We start from the raw sequence: 16,139 nt of genomic DNA on the forward strand, positions 1-16,139 counted from the left end.
GTTAGGCATTATGGATTGCTAACACCTTTGACATGTATGAACAAATTAAGTGGCTTTACTAAATGTGTCGATTCCCATCTCTTTCATTGATCATGGTAAACCTCATTCTTCTAGACTTGAGATGAAAGAGCTCAGCAACACTCAACAATCTCCAAAAATCATAGAATTAACATATCATCTCTTATATCACACCTCTAAGTAGGATTAATCATTGATTGGATTCACCACAGAACTGTTATGGTTCTTGAATAAATGCAATTAAGAACACAATCCCAATCCTACTGCACTCAAGGAAGTGCAAATGTGTTTCCTTTTCAGATATCTTTCAAATTACAATGATTTACTTTATGAAGTATAAACAAGTATGTTCTTTCTATAAGAAAAAACACAAATAAATGAGTCCAAATGAAGAGAAAACCTCAAAAAATAAATAAACAAATAAAAGGGAAGGAAGAGAGTAGTTACAGAACTAGATGGTCTGGTCAGAAATATCTCAAGAAGCTTTACTCATCCCGTTGAGAATTACTCATCCCTGTTGAGAATAACAATTGTTACAACAACGATAAAAAGAAACTTTGAAGTAGTCAAATGAAATGAATCTAGAACAACATTCGGAACAAGCAAAGGTAGAAATCTATGCATTAGAAAATAATGAACACTTAACTGATTCATACAATTGGAGTGTGATCTATTCAGTTTTACACCTGTACATATGTTCTCCCCTAACAAATTGAAACAAATGCTAGTTATGAAAACTATCTAAGTGCTGCAGCCTGTAGGTGCTTTCCAATCCTCAATTAGTGCTACGTAATGTGAAGTTAAAATTGTAATTCAAACCATCAAATCCAAATAAACTTGGTGAAGAAACACACACACACACACACACACACACACACACACACACACACACACACAAAAATTAAATTATTGGTTTCTCCCAAATAATTTGTTGTGCTGTGCTCTAAGTAGCACTGACACGTGACAAGGGCACAGCTTTGACACAAGGCCACATTGATTTTCAAAAAATGTACGACACGATATGTCTGAAACATTTTTAAAAATTATACTTTTATAAATTTATTATATGTCAACTATGTGAATAGCTTATTTAGAGGTAATGAAAAAAAACAAAATAACACTAATTAAAATTAAAAGGTTATAAATTTCATAACCTAAAAACATCAATATATCAATCACATGACAATTAATTGCAATATAAAGAATGCAAAATAATTGTAGAATATAGAAATACAAATGATGAATTCATTTTATTAATATTTGAAAATATATTCAGGTTCCACATGTAGAGCCCACATTTAGGTTCCCCACACATGTTGTCAAAGTAATCGGGACACCATCCAGTATACCAATTACACTAAAATAATATCTACGAACTGAAATTACAAGCGCATAACCACCAATCAAACATTTCGCGAATGCACTATAATTTAAACTATTCCTTGGCACTTTTAACTCAATATTTTAATTTAAAAATCAAAAAATCATTAAAAAAATCAAAAAAATCAACAACTTATAACAACTTTTAAAAAAAAAAAGGGTCAAATATTGTTTTTTCTCTATACTTTTTGTACATTTTTCTGTAAAAAGTCAACAAGTGATCCCAAATATAATTTTTTTACCTTATATTTTTGTCAAAAAATAAAAAAAATTTACTAAAATAGCATGTTAGGCAGAAAGTTACATATAACTCTAAAACAGGGAAAATTACTCCCTCCAGTGTTTCTGAAATTTTTAAAATTAGAGTTCTAAAAGGAACAAAATGCTCAAGGATTGCTTGCGCATATTTACATTATCTCCATATGGAAGAAACTGAAAAATAAAATAAAATAAATTGATGCATAAATAAATGTAATTTGGTGACACCTATAACAGAAAATTGTTGATCATATGTTGTATCACATCAGCTCCGGCGGAATTCACACAGTAAGTTTTTACTTGCACGAGCAGAACAAAAGAAAAAGGTCACTCATTAGAAATGTTGATACTACTATCTTTCCCAAACAAGAAGAGATGATAAACTACTTTCTTTCTCTTTTATCTCACTTTTATACTATCCAAACAAGAAGAAGATAAACTAGTACTACTATCATTTGTTTGTTTACTTCTCTCAAATTTTGCCAAATGGACTGAAATCTGATTGTGCTGACCCTCTTTTATCTGGAGGGGAATTCAAACTAGAGAGTTCCAATCCAATTCAAGAGGTTGACCTCCAAACCGCATTTTACTCATTGAGGTTATTATGTTTTTCCTTGATTCTGTAGTTAAATTAAAGAGAAAGAAGAAACTTGCCTGAATAGTACTGTGCGCCAAAAGTCTTTGTTTAGTTCCACTGAAGTCAATATCAACCCTTTCCCAGCTCATTTTTGTGAGACCCTTGATCATTGCCTCTACAATTGGACGCAATGAGGAAAGAGTGTGAAAATTAGGGAATAATCAAGAATAAATATTTTACTTACATATAGAGCTCAGAATAATTGGACAATCTGAAATGATGGTAATGAAATCATATTGAACTTCAAATCCTCAAGAGCATAATGAAAATTTCATTTACTTGTATAAAGTTCTTCACCAAATAACAGTTCTAGAACTTCTAGTATTACCTCTTCAATTTCTCTTTTCCATTTTCTTTCCACTTGCTATAACAAACCAGGTTTTGTGTGTTGTGTGTGTTTGTGTGTTTTTCTTCCAGTTTTGACTAAACCAAGACATGCTAGTTCGAAGCCCAACCTTGTTTCACACTGAAATTCATTTTCAGTTCTTTCATTCTTTTCACTAACTGGTATATGCTAGAACAGTCTGTATGCTTGGAAATTGAGCTAGCCCGATACACCTAAAATAATCCGGTACAAACCAGAAAATTAACTGGAACTGTGTTGAGTCTCAATTATTCCAGTTTCCTGTTAAAATGGTATGTACCAGCTGGTACAACATGGTGTTGAGCGGGATTCACAATATTGCCAGTAACTTTTTACTCTCTTTCACAATTCCAGAAAAACTAAATATACAAGTGAAATCTACATTTAAAATGAAGGAAAAACCTTTTTTATTTTAATTTTTAACTTGGTTTTTTAATGGGAAGTAATGGTTCTTGAATCTTGTAAGATTAGTGCTGTAGAACATGAATAACATTGACAAAAATTTGGTAACTAACCTTCCATATCAATGGTCTTGCATACATTGACTTGGCCCTCTAAAGACATTTCTTCTTGAGTATTCACAGGTTTTGCTAACTCCACATTTACGACAAGCGGGTATTTGTCAATTCTTGACAGATTTTGACGCTGAAAAAAAAGAAAGAAAAAAAAGTAAGAAAATTTGGAAACACAATTCTAAAGCTCCATAAAGATTAAGAATTACCTTTGGGAGCTCACTTGGACGCCGCAGTGATGATGTACTCCATCCAACAAGATCTAAGAGGAAGTGTTAAGTTCTTCACATAAATTAGAGGATTTCAAAAAGAAGAAAATTGGAACAGCCTAACTAGTTTTTCATGTATTGCTTGAGCATATGTTTAAATGTCCTGACATTTTATCTCCAAATATTTTCCTACATAAACAAGTAAAAAATAATAAACAAATGTATATAGTATGGCAGGATACGATCATATCGTGCATTAGCGTAGGCAACCCGACACCTAAAGGACCGTAGAATAGATCTGCAGAGACAAGACAAGGAGTCAAGATAGGTTCTATATCATTTGTAGTCACAAAGAAACATTTGTTTGACTTCTGATCAGAATCTATTAAATTCACGAGGGCTCACAATAATGGAAGATCATCAGTATCATTGGCCATCTGAAGTAAAATAGGAGGTTTTTCATTATCACCATCTCTCAAGAATAAATGTTTCCCTGTTCTTCCAAGCAATGATGATGCATGAGCAGCTGCTTTCTCCAGGGAATAAAAGTCGCAAAATGAAAATATATCCTAAAAGAAGAATGATATATATACATCCTAAAAAAATAAAAATAAAAATAGAAACTCACGGTTCTCAGCATTTAACAAAATCCAAGTGAATTACCAACACCAAATGAAGATTTATAAAAATAAAAACTAATGAAAAGAAAAATAGTGTTCTGCAATAAGGATTCAAAAACCAAATTCATAAATCTATTAGATGTCATGATTGCCACATTCAAATGCTCAGATCAAAATTGTCCACATTTATTTGTTTCTGTGAGAATCCAAATATTTAACATCATCAAATCTTGATAAGAAATAGAGAGAAAAATAATAAAGAGGAATTCAGGACTAATACAAAGCCCAATATAGTAATCATCTTCCGATATCAAGATCAAAACGTATGAACATCATAATCACCAGTTACAAACCATCAAAAACAAAAACAAAAATAGAAAATAAATTTATAAAAATGATATTTTATAATTTGAGAGTGAAACAAATAAGACCATTAAGCAACTGACAGACTGACCATCCAATCTCTTACAATACAAAGAAGAAGAAACAAAAAACCCAATTGAGATTATTACCCAAATCTGATGAATCTTTAGGTCCAAAGAAGAGAGAGAAGAGTCAAAATCAAAAAGAAACCACTCCAAAAGTTGATACCATTCAAATGAAAAAACAAAGACAACCCACAAAGAAAAAAAAGCCCCCAAAACATCCCAGGAATTTATAGACAGTTGATCTGGTGACTAGTGAGTCCACAAGATTGTCAATAGTAATTTCATTTTCCAAAACAGTAAACAAGATCCTCAATAGAAAAGTGAAGAAACTGAACCTTCTGAGCAATCTGAGATTGCTTGTGGACTTCACGAGCCTCTTTCTTTCGTTTGCGCTCGAAATGATCATGGCGATAGCCATTTCTCTTCCTGTGAAGCTCTATGTAATCTCCTTGAGGCTTAACAAATCTTAAGAGATTAGGGATTTTTGGTTTTGGGCCCCCGGGCGGGGGGGGGGGGGAATGGAAAAAAAAAGCGGGAATGAAAAAAAAAAAGAGGGAGACGGAGGTGGATAAAAAAAAATTAAAATTTTTTTTGGGGGTCACAAATAAAATTTAAATAACAAAACAATGTCATTTAATTTTTTTTTTTGTGATGAGGGTTGTTGTTGCTAAAAAAATTTATTTTTTGTTATAATAATTTTTTTTTTGCATTTAATGAAAAAAAATTTATTTTTTTTTAGTTACTAAGATTGAAAATTTATTTGTTTCATTTTTATTTTAATTAAAAAAATATATTATTATTATTTTTTATTTGGTAAAAGTAGGGGTAATATTTTAATAAAAAATATTTTTCACTAAAATAAAAGTTAATTTTCTATGGTCAATGAAAAATATTTTTCTACGGCCTATTTTTTTTTGCTACTAAAAATCATGAACTATTTTTTTATGGTAGAGAAAAGGGAGCGACATTAGTGGTGGAGGTGGTGGATAAGAGATGATGGTGGTGGTGGTAGTGATGGTGAAAGATATTAGTGGTGAAGTTGTGGTAGTGGTATCGTAGATGGAGTGGCAGGGGTGAAGGAGAGGTAATGGTTGTAGTAGTGGTAGTAGTGGTAGTGGTGGTAGTGGAGTGGTGGCGATAGTAGTAGTAATGGTAGCCGTAGAGATGAAGTGGCGACAGTGGAAGTAGTGGTGGTGGCGGAATGACGTTTGCAGTAGTGGTGAAAGTGGTAGAGGAGATGGGTGGTGAGAGAGAGAGATGAGTGAGAGACGGATAGAAGAGAGAGAGAGAGAGAGAGAGAAACATGGACAGAGTGATGAGCGAGAGAGAGACAAAGTGGTTGCTAAAAGTGCATTTTCTTGTAGTGGATCGATAAATCGAGAGGGAGCTCAATAAATAGAGAAGACGGGAGGGAGACAGTGAGCAACGCAAACACAGTGGGAGAGAGAGAGAGAGAGACAAAAAAGAAAGAGATAGAGAGTGAGAGACAGAAAAGAGACAAAGAGAAAAGAGAGATGGACGAGAGAGACAGAGAGAGAAGAAAGATGAACGAGAGTGACAGAGAGAAGAGAGATGAACGAAAGAGACAGAGAGAGAAAAGAGATGAGAGAAGAGATAGATGAGTGAGAGACACACAGAGAGAGAGAGAGAGAGATAGACAAAAAGAAAAGAGTGATGAGTAAGAGAGAGAGAGAAAGAGAAAAGAGAGAGGAAGATGAAAAAATAGGTGAAAAGATATAGACAAAGAGAAAGAGAGAAAAAAAGAGCGAAAAGAGATAAACGAGAGAGAGATAAAGAGAGTTGAGCGAGAGAGATAAAGAGAAGAGAGATAGAGAAGAGAGACATAGAGAGAAGAGAGACGAGAGAGATAGACAGAAGAGAGATGGACGAGAGACATAGAGAGAAAGAGAGAAAGACAGACAAACAGACAGACAGAGAAGAGTGATGAGTAAAAGAGAGAAAAATATGAGAAACAGAGACACAGAGAGAAAGAGAAACACAGACAGACAGAGAAAAGTGATGAGTGAGAGAGAGAAAGAAGAGAGACAGAGAGATAGAAAGATGAAAAAATGGGTGAAAAAGTTCCGTGTCTAAAGCCTCATCTTCTAGTAGTGAGTCATCTCTATCATTTATGGGTAGAATAGAGGTACGGATTTGGGAATTGTATATTTTATATAAAAATCAAATTGAAATATTTTATACAATCACACCTATTTAGGGAGTGTGATTAAAAAGTAGTAATATATATATATATATATATATAATCACACTTTAATTAAAATGTGTGATTAAAAAATATATATATAATCACACTTATTTAAAAAATGTGATTAAAAAGTAGTAGTATATATATAATCACACTTTAATTAGAAGGCGTGATTAAAAAATATATAAATAATCACACTTTAATTAGAATGTGTGGTTAAAAAATATATATATAATCACACCTATTTAAAAAGTGTGATTAAAAAGTAGTAGTGTATTTATAATCACACTTTAATTAGAAGGTGTGATTAAAAAATATATAAATAATCACACTTTAATTAGAATGTGTGATTAAATATATATATATATATATATAATCACACTTGTTTAAAAAGTGTGATTAAAAAGTAGTAGTGTATATATAATCACACTTTAATTAGAAGGTGTGATTAAAAAAATATATATATAATCACACTTAATTGAAAAGTGACATAAAAAATAAATATTATCACACTCAATCAAATTAAGTGTGATTAAAATATCAATCTAATTTTTTTTATCACACTTCCAATAAAAATGAGATCTTTTTTTTTTTTTTTTGTCAAAGTGTGATCTTTAACTATTTTTGTAGTAGTGAGCTCAGGTAGCATGACCCTACATTTGTTTCGTGCCCTTTTAAATCTGGCAATAAATTAAGCAGCCTTTTCATTAGGGTTTTGGCTCAATCTTGCCAAGTCTGCTATAGAAAACTCAAGCTCTGTCTGGAAAAATTGGGCATGAAAAACCTTCTCCATTTGTTGCCAGGTTTGGATAGAGCCAGGTGTAAGGTTTATATACAATATGAAGGTTGCTCCAGTTAGAGAGTTTGGAAAAAGTCTCAGTTTGTGTAATCATTATTAGCGAACTCCCCACACTGGCCTGTAAACCTAGCAATGTGTTCCACTGTTGACTAGTTTCCATTTCCATAAAAAGGACAAAGTCTGGTATTCTAAACCCTCTTGGATATACATGTATTCTATCTATCCATTTTGGGTAAGGTTTTCTGTACACCAAAGTGTGAACCCCCCAAGCCATAGGTCTGCATATCTCTCTAACAATATCAGCAATTTGGTCCCTAGGAACCATATTTTGCGTTGGTTGAACCACTATTGGAGGAACAAACATAGGGTTTTGAGGAACTCCATGTGCCTGAGGGCCTCTTGGTCCATATATAGGTACATTCAGGACTGACTATCCTTGTTGTGCTGGTTGCTGTTGAAGGTATGGCTGACCTCTTGGAATCTGTCCTGGGAAAGGCCCTGTGAAAGATGCTACAGGTGGAGGAACATGTGTTGTTTTTCTTCCAACCTCAGGAAATCCTTCCAACCCCCAGGTACCAATTCAAACACAAGATTAGTGAAACCCCATGTACCAGGTATGGCTTCGAACATAGGATTTGAAAACATCCTCATACCATTCCTTGTGCTAGCTCAGATCCACCAATTTGTATGGTTTCGCTGGTGGGCAATGGTACATTTTGATTTGCTAGTGGTGTCGAAGGAGCTTCATACCATGACTGAGGCACATGTGATGACCTCTCATGATTTTGATTACTAATCTGACCATTAGTTTGTCTATTATTTTACATAGGATGTTTATCTTGAGCCAATCTATGTTGAAGGGAATTCACATTTTCTTCAGCCTATCTTATGAAAGTTGGGTGATGGGAGTTCATTCGATCCAAAAAGGATGTTACCCATCTTTCCATTGTATATATTAGTTGTTGCCCCATAGCATTTACTAAACCTCCCCATTGATTCATTGGTTGGGTAGAAGGGACAGTCGAAGGTCCAATTTCATGGCCCTGTCTAGTATGTTGGACATGTGTTGCATATTCTAAAGTGCTGGTCTGTTCAACCATTTGCGAAGGATCTAATAGGATAGGTGCATCCATAGGATGTGACATTACTGTATCCTCTGGGTTAGGTACTTTTACCTTTCCTTCCGCACCCTCTTACAAGCGTTCATTTTCTCCTCTTACTCTACGTCTAGCTATTTTTAATAATCCCACTTGGCGTGCCAAAAATATATGTTGGCTTTTTTTGCTTTCAAAGGTTAATTGTGTAAATTAAAGCATGCCAGCAAGGATCAATAAGCCCTTATAGAATTTTAATTGCTAACCAATTATCAGACGATTATGTTAAAGTTCTTTCAGCCTTAATGAAAAGGACGTTTACTGGTGGCTTTTTTAGGAGAAATTTACAAATGATCACAGATACAAAATAGTTCTGAAACTGAATTTCATTAAGTAAATAAGAACTTACAATGAAATGACTCAACCTTGAAAAGATTTACAGCAACGACGACTTGAAACTACTCGTAGAAAATGAAGTGCAGTACAGGAATTGAAGTGCTGGAAATGTAACACTGGAAAGAAATATGAAGTAAATAAACTGATTTCTGGATCTGAGTCTAGATCCTTCATTTTGGAGCCTTCTCTTCAATTTATACTTCCCAATGGTAACCATCGAAGTGGGCTTCCAACCGTCGAAATACACTTCCATGATCTCTAGTTATGGCCCTGAACAATCTACTCCCACGACGCCTTATTTGCAGTTGGGCTTCCCTCTTGAATTTGAATTTGAATTACGAGTAATCGTTGGGCCACGTCACCTCGCGCTTTCCCACTGCTTCCATGTGACGCAGACCTACCATTACCAATATGAACTGCCACTGATTGGAGATTTGCATTAACTCTCCAAAATACCCTTTACGAGCCACGTGTTAAGCTATGATTGGCTTATACAAAGCATATAGCCAACAGAATGATACATTAGTATAAAATCAAAGTTGTATGTTGTACACATAAAGTTATTGTCTTCAAAAATAAAGAGAAAACATAGTGATAAAATATAAATTTATTAATTTAAATTATGCCATTACAATCTTTGCTGAATTTTCTAATCAAAGAAAATAATTATCTGATTCTTGTTTTTAAAAAGTTGACTTGAGGGCTTAAATTTTTTTTTTCCAAATTGAATGGCGAAATCTCCTCCAAGTAGCGTGAAGAAGATGATGAATTTGTAGGGTTGTGTTTGGTTTGATTTTCAAATCAATTTTTGAGAGTTCAAAAGCCAAAATTTGTTTGGTTTCTAGTTTTCTCAAAACAACATTCAATCACTTTTTCTATTTCCTCTCTCATTCTCTTATATCTTACATATCATTCAATAACTTTTTCTTTTACACCCATCTATTCAATTACAAAAAAATTTCAAATCATCCCAAACTACAAAACTATTTTCAAAATATACAACCAAACAAATTTTTAAAATTTGAAAACTATTATTTTTCAAAATTGATTTCAAAACCAAACAAAATGGACCCTAGCTAGGATTTTGACTTAAGGGCTTGATAGCTTAATCCCAAATCAAGTTTGTAAGTAGAAGAATATACTGAATTTGCAAAGTTTCATGGCAAATTTTGAATTGATTATATGGTTTTATATATTTAGAATTGTGTGTAAATTTTGTATATAAAATTCTATTGGAGATAATCCATATTTACAGGCATAGACTTGAACTTCTTTTATAATTATCTTCGATTTATTTAGAGATAGATATCAAAATATCACTTTAATAGTGTGCAATAATTTTATTGGAATTTTTTTTTTTTTTTTTGTCAATAGATAGAAGAGTGATTACAAATATAAAAAATATTTATATCATCAATTAGACTACTAGTTCACAAAACCTAGAAAAGCCCAGTTTGGTAGAGCTGTGGGAAAGTGCTTATAGCTTATGCCTAAACAGCTTATAGCTTATAACTATGAATATAAGCTGATTTCTAACTTATTCTTAAACCATCTCCTGCCCCACTCAAAGAATAAGCTGATTTCTGACTTCCAAAAAGCTATAAGCTATAAGCTATAAGCTAAACCAAACACGTCAAAATAGCTTAAATTAAGCTGCCAAACAGGCACAAAGTCAACAAAGCCTAACAACCAATACAACAACTAGCCCAAGCCCAACACAACCACCACTAACACTCTGTTTGGATCGTGAGATGAGGTGAGAAAAAAAAAAAAAATGATTGTGGTTTCTCACCCAGGTGAGAAAAGAAAAGAAATGATTATGATTTCTCACCATTTTGTTTGGATGAATAAAATAGAAGAGAGTTTGGTTTCTCATCTATCTTGTTTAGATAGAGTAAATTAGAAAAAAAGAAAGGAAAGTGTTGTATTTTATTTTATCAAAATAACCTTCCATATTAATAAGCTATATTTTTCATAAGGATAATTTTGATATTTAAATATTTTTTTATTAAACCCAATGCTTTTCTCACAAAATCTCACCACTTTTGGTAAGAAACAAAACATAGGTTTGGTGAGAAAAGGATTCTCACCATCTCTCATCATTTCTCGTTATTTCTCACCTACTTAACCATCCAAACAAGTTAGGGGATTTAATAGTCTCATCATTTTTTTTCTTTTCTCACCAAACCTCTCCATCCAAAGGGAGTGTAAGTACATAAGCCCCATTATGGGAGGAGAGATAAACCACCGCAAAGTGTATTAAATTCCTCTCCATAGGAATTGAATTCGAGACCTCAAACCACAAATGGTGTTATACAATCACTAGGTTAAATGTCATAGTTACATAATTTTATTGGCTTGATCATCAACATGTGATAAATGACTTAATTTGAGTAGCCAAAGGCTTCTCATCTTGAAGAGATTACATCATGACAATTTGTGATTTAACTACCTTGTAATCTTGATTTGAGATCAATTAGACACGTGGCACAATTTGATTTGTCAATAATTGTATCATATTTTATACACCTTTGTAATATGTGACAATTTGTAATTGGCTGAAATTTCATGCTTACATATGCGTGGGGACTATTGTAAGAAGAAAAATGATATGTGAGTTTCACACCCATGTGAGATATTTGGTAAAATATTTGATAAAATATTTAGAATTCCTAACATTACTCTTGTAAGAAATTTATATACACGTGACTATAACTATTATACGAAAATTAAATCTAACAGAATTTTGAATTGAATTCAATACATCTCACAAATAATTCAAACATACTTTTGTTGGCTGTTGAAATTAGAAAAATTAAGAAAATACTCTTTGGACTTTCTTAATAGTGATGACTAGAATACTTTTAGTGATAGAAAAATATTACTTATATTGAAAATGGAGTCATCCATCTTTTTATAGAGAAAAAAAAGGATAAAATAAACTTTATCAGAAGAATTCTATCAAAAATTTTTACTTATCACAAAAGAGTACCATATTTAAAATTTTATTTTTTAAACGTTATTTAAATATTAATTTTATTTAATTGTGAAGTCCAAACACATGAGAATATGTAAAAGAGGCTAATGGGCCACACCAAAATATGAAACTAAAAATAAAAAATAAAAATATCATCAATGAATTTGCACATTTGATTTCAAATTTTGATGGTTCCTTTTTATCTGAGTTATAAGGCACCGATAAAGCTTATGGGAGATAAAAAGGGTGCCTTTTAAAAAAAATAAAATAAAATTGCCATTTAGAAAAAAAATTCAGTGGTGATGCACTCTTAATAATTGGAAAAGACTTTTTAGTTTTTTGGTAATGCCTTTCTTTTAGTTTTTAGTTTAAAAAAATTGGTTTCAAAACTTTTGAAAATTGAAAATGAAAATCCATTTGGTAACTGTTTTCCTAGGTAAAAAAAAAAAGAAAAAAAATTGTTTTCCTTGGTTAAAAAAAAAAAAACAAAAAACAAATTTCATTATTTTTAAAAACAGAAGAAATGTTTCACTTGTTTTGAAAAATGTTTTCATTCCTTCTCTCTCCTCCTTCGACAACTCCCTTGTGACTACTCCCTTCTCTACCAACCCCCGTATGCTCCCCCTCTCCAACAATCCCTGGGTACTCCCTCCTAGTATATTCTTATCCAGTCACTCTAACCTTCGATTGACAAATCCGCCGGGCGTCTCCTTCACTTCCAAAAATCACCTTCCAACAACTCATGAAATATATTTTTAATTTTTATTTTGAAAATATGTGTGCGCATTTGGAGCAGCTAAAAAATGAATCGAGGAGGTTGGATCCCCATTGTGAAGCGAAGAGGGGGCAAGGATCAAGGAGAGAAGATAATCACCTAGGTATTTACACACTGTTTGTGGATAACCTGCCACAAAGTATGGATCCTAAGGGTCTGTACAACCTGTTTAAGAAGTTTGGAGTGGTGAATGATGTCTTCATTCCACAAAAGAAAAGAAGAATAACTGCCTCCAGATTTGGCTTTGTGAGATTTGGCTGTCAAGTAGCAGCAAGTGTTGCAGTGCAAAAAGCTAATGGTTTGTGGATGGATGACAAGGTCCTAGTGGTAAAAAGTGCTAACTTTGGCAGGGAGAGGCAAGAGAGAGGCTATACGAAGCCACAGGCAAAGAGTCAAGGAATACAAAGGCCATAATGGCGTGACTCAGGTAAAGGAATGAATCAGTTTGTGCGTCATAGATCGTTTGTGCAGGTAGTAAAAGGGGAGAATACTGGTGGAATGGGGGCTGTTACAGTAAAGGCAGAGGAAATAGGCAATGGATGGTTATATGAGAGTCTAATTCTACGTTTGAAAGCGAAGTATGCCAATGTGAATATGAAGATGGAGCTTGAAGCCAGAGAAATGAAGGAAGTTGAGGTGAGGAAGGGTGGAGGACGAGACCTGATATTATCTTTCAATTCAAAAGAGGAGATGAAATTAAAAATGAAGGATGCAAAGGAGATGTTTGGGGACTGGTGTGAAGAGGTAGTCACAGGGGAAGTAGGGAAAGTGCTAGAACAAGAACAGTGTGTGTGGTTAAGTTGCTATGGAATCTCTTTAAACTTGTGGAATAGAACCAATTTACATAGGATTGGGAATTTATGGGGGGAGATTCTTTGCACTGAGGAAGAGCTAAGCTAGCCACTATTGTTCAATTGTGGAAAGATGAAGATTTCAACTAAATACATGGAGCCAATAAATAAGATGATCAATATGGAGTGTAAAGAACTACTTTACCCAGTTCGGGTTTGTGAAGAACAGAGGGTGGTTGTTCAAACAATAAAAGAGACATGTGTTTGTAAGAAGCATATGCACTTGGATGATGTGTACAGTGCCAATGAACAGGTAGGTAAGTCTATGGAGGTAAGAAGCAGAGACAGAGAAGATGATGATGATTGGGCAGCTGAGTCAGTTAAGGTGCTTGGAAGAAATGTTGGCATGGCAACATGAGACATGCCACATGGACCAGTAAACAGAATTGAGGTAGAACAGGAGGTGCATGGAAGGAGTGAAACAGTAGTTGCAGTGTCTAGTGAAAGATTAGGGTAGGAGCTCAAGATGACAGTGGGTAAGCCAAATTACGGTTGCGCAGAATAGTGTCAGAATTTTGATGACCAAGTATACACGCCTGCTTTTATGAAAAGCTTAAGTGGGTCTACATTGCTTCGACCTGGAGTGAACTTAGAAGTGTAGTTGGAACTGAATCAGGAGCCTAATGCTTTGGGTGGGCTTCATCCTTCTCAGTCTGGGCCTACTGAGTCAAGTGGGTTCAAAGCCCAAATAAATAATAGCAAGAGTGATGCAAATTTAAAGCTGAAAAGGATTCATCCTTCACAGACTGGGCCTACTGAGTCAAGTGGGTTCAAAACCCAAATAAATAATAGCAAGAGTGATGCAAATTTAAAGCTGAAAGGGAAAAAAATGGAGCAAAAAAACCCACTGTCGGCAGCAACCTCAGAGAATGGGATTTTTTGATCTTGTAAGGAGATATGGACATAAGGGTGCTTCAACAAGTAAGCCAGCTCCAAAGCATGCCCTGCTGAGAGCAGCAGCTGTAGAAGCCTCAATATCGTCATCTACTGAGAATGGGAATGTTGGAGGAAGAAGATTCTTTAATGAAGCTGAAACAACTGTACAGTTGGGCAAAATATTGGGTGTGGAGTATAATGGAACAGAAGAGGAAGTTCTTAGCAAAATAGTGGAACTGGAAAAAAAGGATAAGGAGAAGCTTGGGGGGGGGGGAGGAGGGGAAATGGGGCTACTGCATAGGGTGTTTGTGGAGGTGTGATTTCATTGGAGTTTAATAATGTTTCCTATGAAGATACTGATTTGGAATATTAGAGGAATTGGAAGGCAAGAGAAAAGGGGAAAGATCCGGAAGTTGGTGAAGGACAGAAATATAGATATAGTGTTGATTCAAGAAACAAAGAAATCTGCTATTACAAACAAAGAAGTCAGAAAAATGAGGGTGAGGACTAGAATGGAGTTCATGTCAGTGGATTCTGAAGGTATAGCTGGAGGTTTGTTATGCATATGGGACCCAGAGGTATTTCAACTTGGTGCTTGCAGCAGTAGCAGACGGTTCATACTCTCATCAAGTACAATATCTAATTCCTTTGAGTGTGTCTTACTGAATATATATGCACCGAATGATGTGGGTAGTAGAAGAAAGCTTTGGGATAGTTTGCTTAATCTGAAACAAGGTTTTCCTAAACCATGGTGTCTGTGTGGGGATTTTAATGAAATTAGGAATATTGGTGAGAGGAAAGGCTACTCCAGTAGAGAGAGGGGTATGACTGAGCTCAATGAGTTCATTGAGAATAGTAAAGTACAAGACCTACCTTTATTAGGAAGAAAGTACACATGGTGTAATTCCAGGGAATGTGTCAAATGGAGTAGGATAGATAGGGTGTTGGTGGATCCGAGGTGGTTGGAGGGTTTTCAATTAAAATTATGGGGTTTACCTAGGCTCATCTCAGATCACAGTCCACTACTCTTGATGGAAGATGAAAGGGATTAGAGTCCAAAGCTGTTTCGATTTCTAAATTCTTGGTGTCTACATCCAAATTTATCATCTTTTGTGGTTAAAGTTTGGAAGGAGTCGGAACCTAATGGTTGGGCTGGATTCATATTACAGAAAAAATTGAAGGATTTGAAATTAGCGCTTCGACAATGGAATAAGGAGATGTATGGGTCTGTGCCTAACAAATTGAAAGCAGTAGAGGAGGAAGCTCATATCCTTGATATTCAAGTAGAGAGTAGAGAGCTAGATTAGCAAGAAAAAGCTAGAAGAAGAGCAACTTGTGAGGAGGTATGGAGACTTTATAGAATGATGGAGTGGACGTGGTTACAAAAATCAAGACTGAATTGGAATTTGAAAGGGGATCGAAATACCAGATTTTTCCATGTGATGGCCAAGGGTAGACAATGTAGAAATGAAATAACATCCATGGCCTTTGGTGGTTTAGTGATTGAGGATCCTAGTCAAGTGAAGTCTGCAATTTTTGAGCACTTCAAGAAACAATATTCTGAGGAGTGGATGTCAAGACCTAAGTTAGGAGGCCTATTCAAATCAGTGAGTAGCAGTCCCTATTTTGATATGTTGGAAACTAAGTTCTCAGAGTCAGAAATTCTGGCAGCAGTGAAGGATTGTGATAGTAACAAGGTACCTGGCCCAGATGGTTTCAACATGCTATACTTCCAAAAA

The 16,139-nt window shown here is 34.4% G+C and overlaps 1 protein-coding gene and 1 long non-coding RNA gene across 2 annotated transcripts; one reads left to right on the forward strand and one right to left on the reverse strand.

The window, feature by feature from the left end:
* Positions 1-2,241: 2,241 nt before the first annotated feature.
* LOC114278712 (uncharacterized) lies at positions 2,242-3,676 on the reverse strand. Its single transcript, XR_014360328.1, has 4 exons — positions 3,621-3,676; positions 3,379-3,431; positions 3,173-3,285; positions 2,242-2,408 (listed from the first exon to the last, which is right to left on the reverse strand). It is a non-coding gene; the product is annotated as an uncharacterized LOC114278712 (long non-coding RNA).
* An 11,062-nt stretch (positions 3,677-14,738) lies between these two features.
* On the forward strand, positions 14,739-15,707 carry LOC114278708 (uncharacterized). Its single transcript, XM_028220812.2, has 2 exons — positions 14,739-15,369; positions 15,523-15,707. The coding sequence occupies exons 1-2, from the start codon at positions 14,739-14,741 to the stop codon at positions 15,705-15,707; spliced, it is 816 nt and encodes a 271-aa protein (XP_028076613.2).
* Positions 15,708-16,139: the final 432 nt, after the last annotated feature.

The sequence above is a fragment of the Camellia sinensis genome, chromosome 2 (genome assembly GCF_055761805.1).
Source record: "Camellia sinensis isolate YWXY chromosome 2, ASM5576180v1, whole genome shotgun sequence".
Lineage (NCBI taxonomy): Eukaryota > Viridiplantae > Streptophyta > Magnoliopsida > Ericales > Theaceae > Camellia > Camellia sinensis.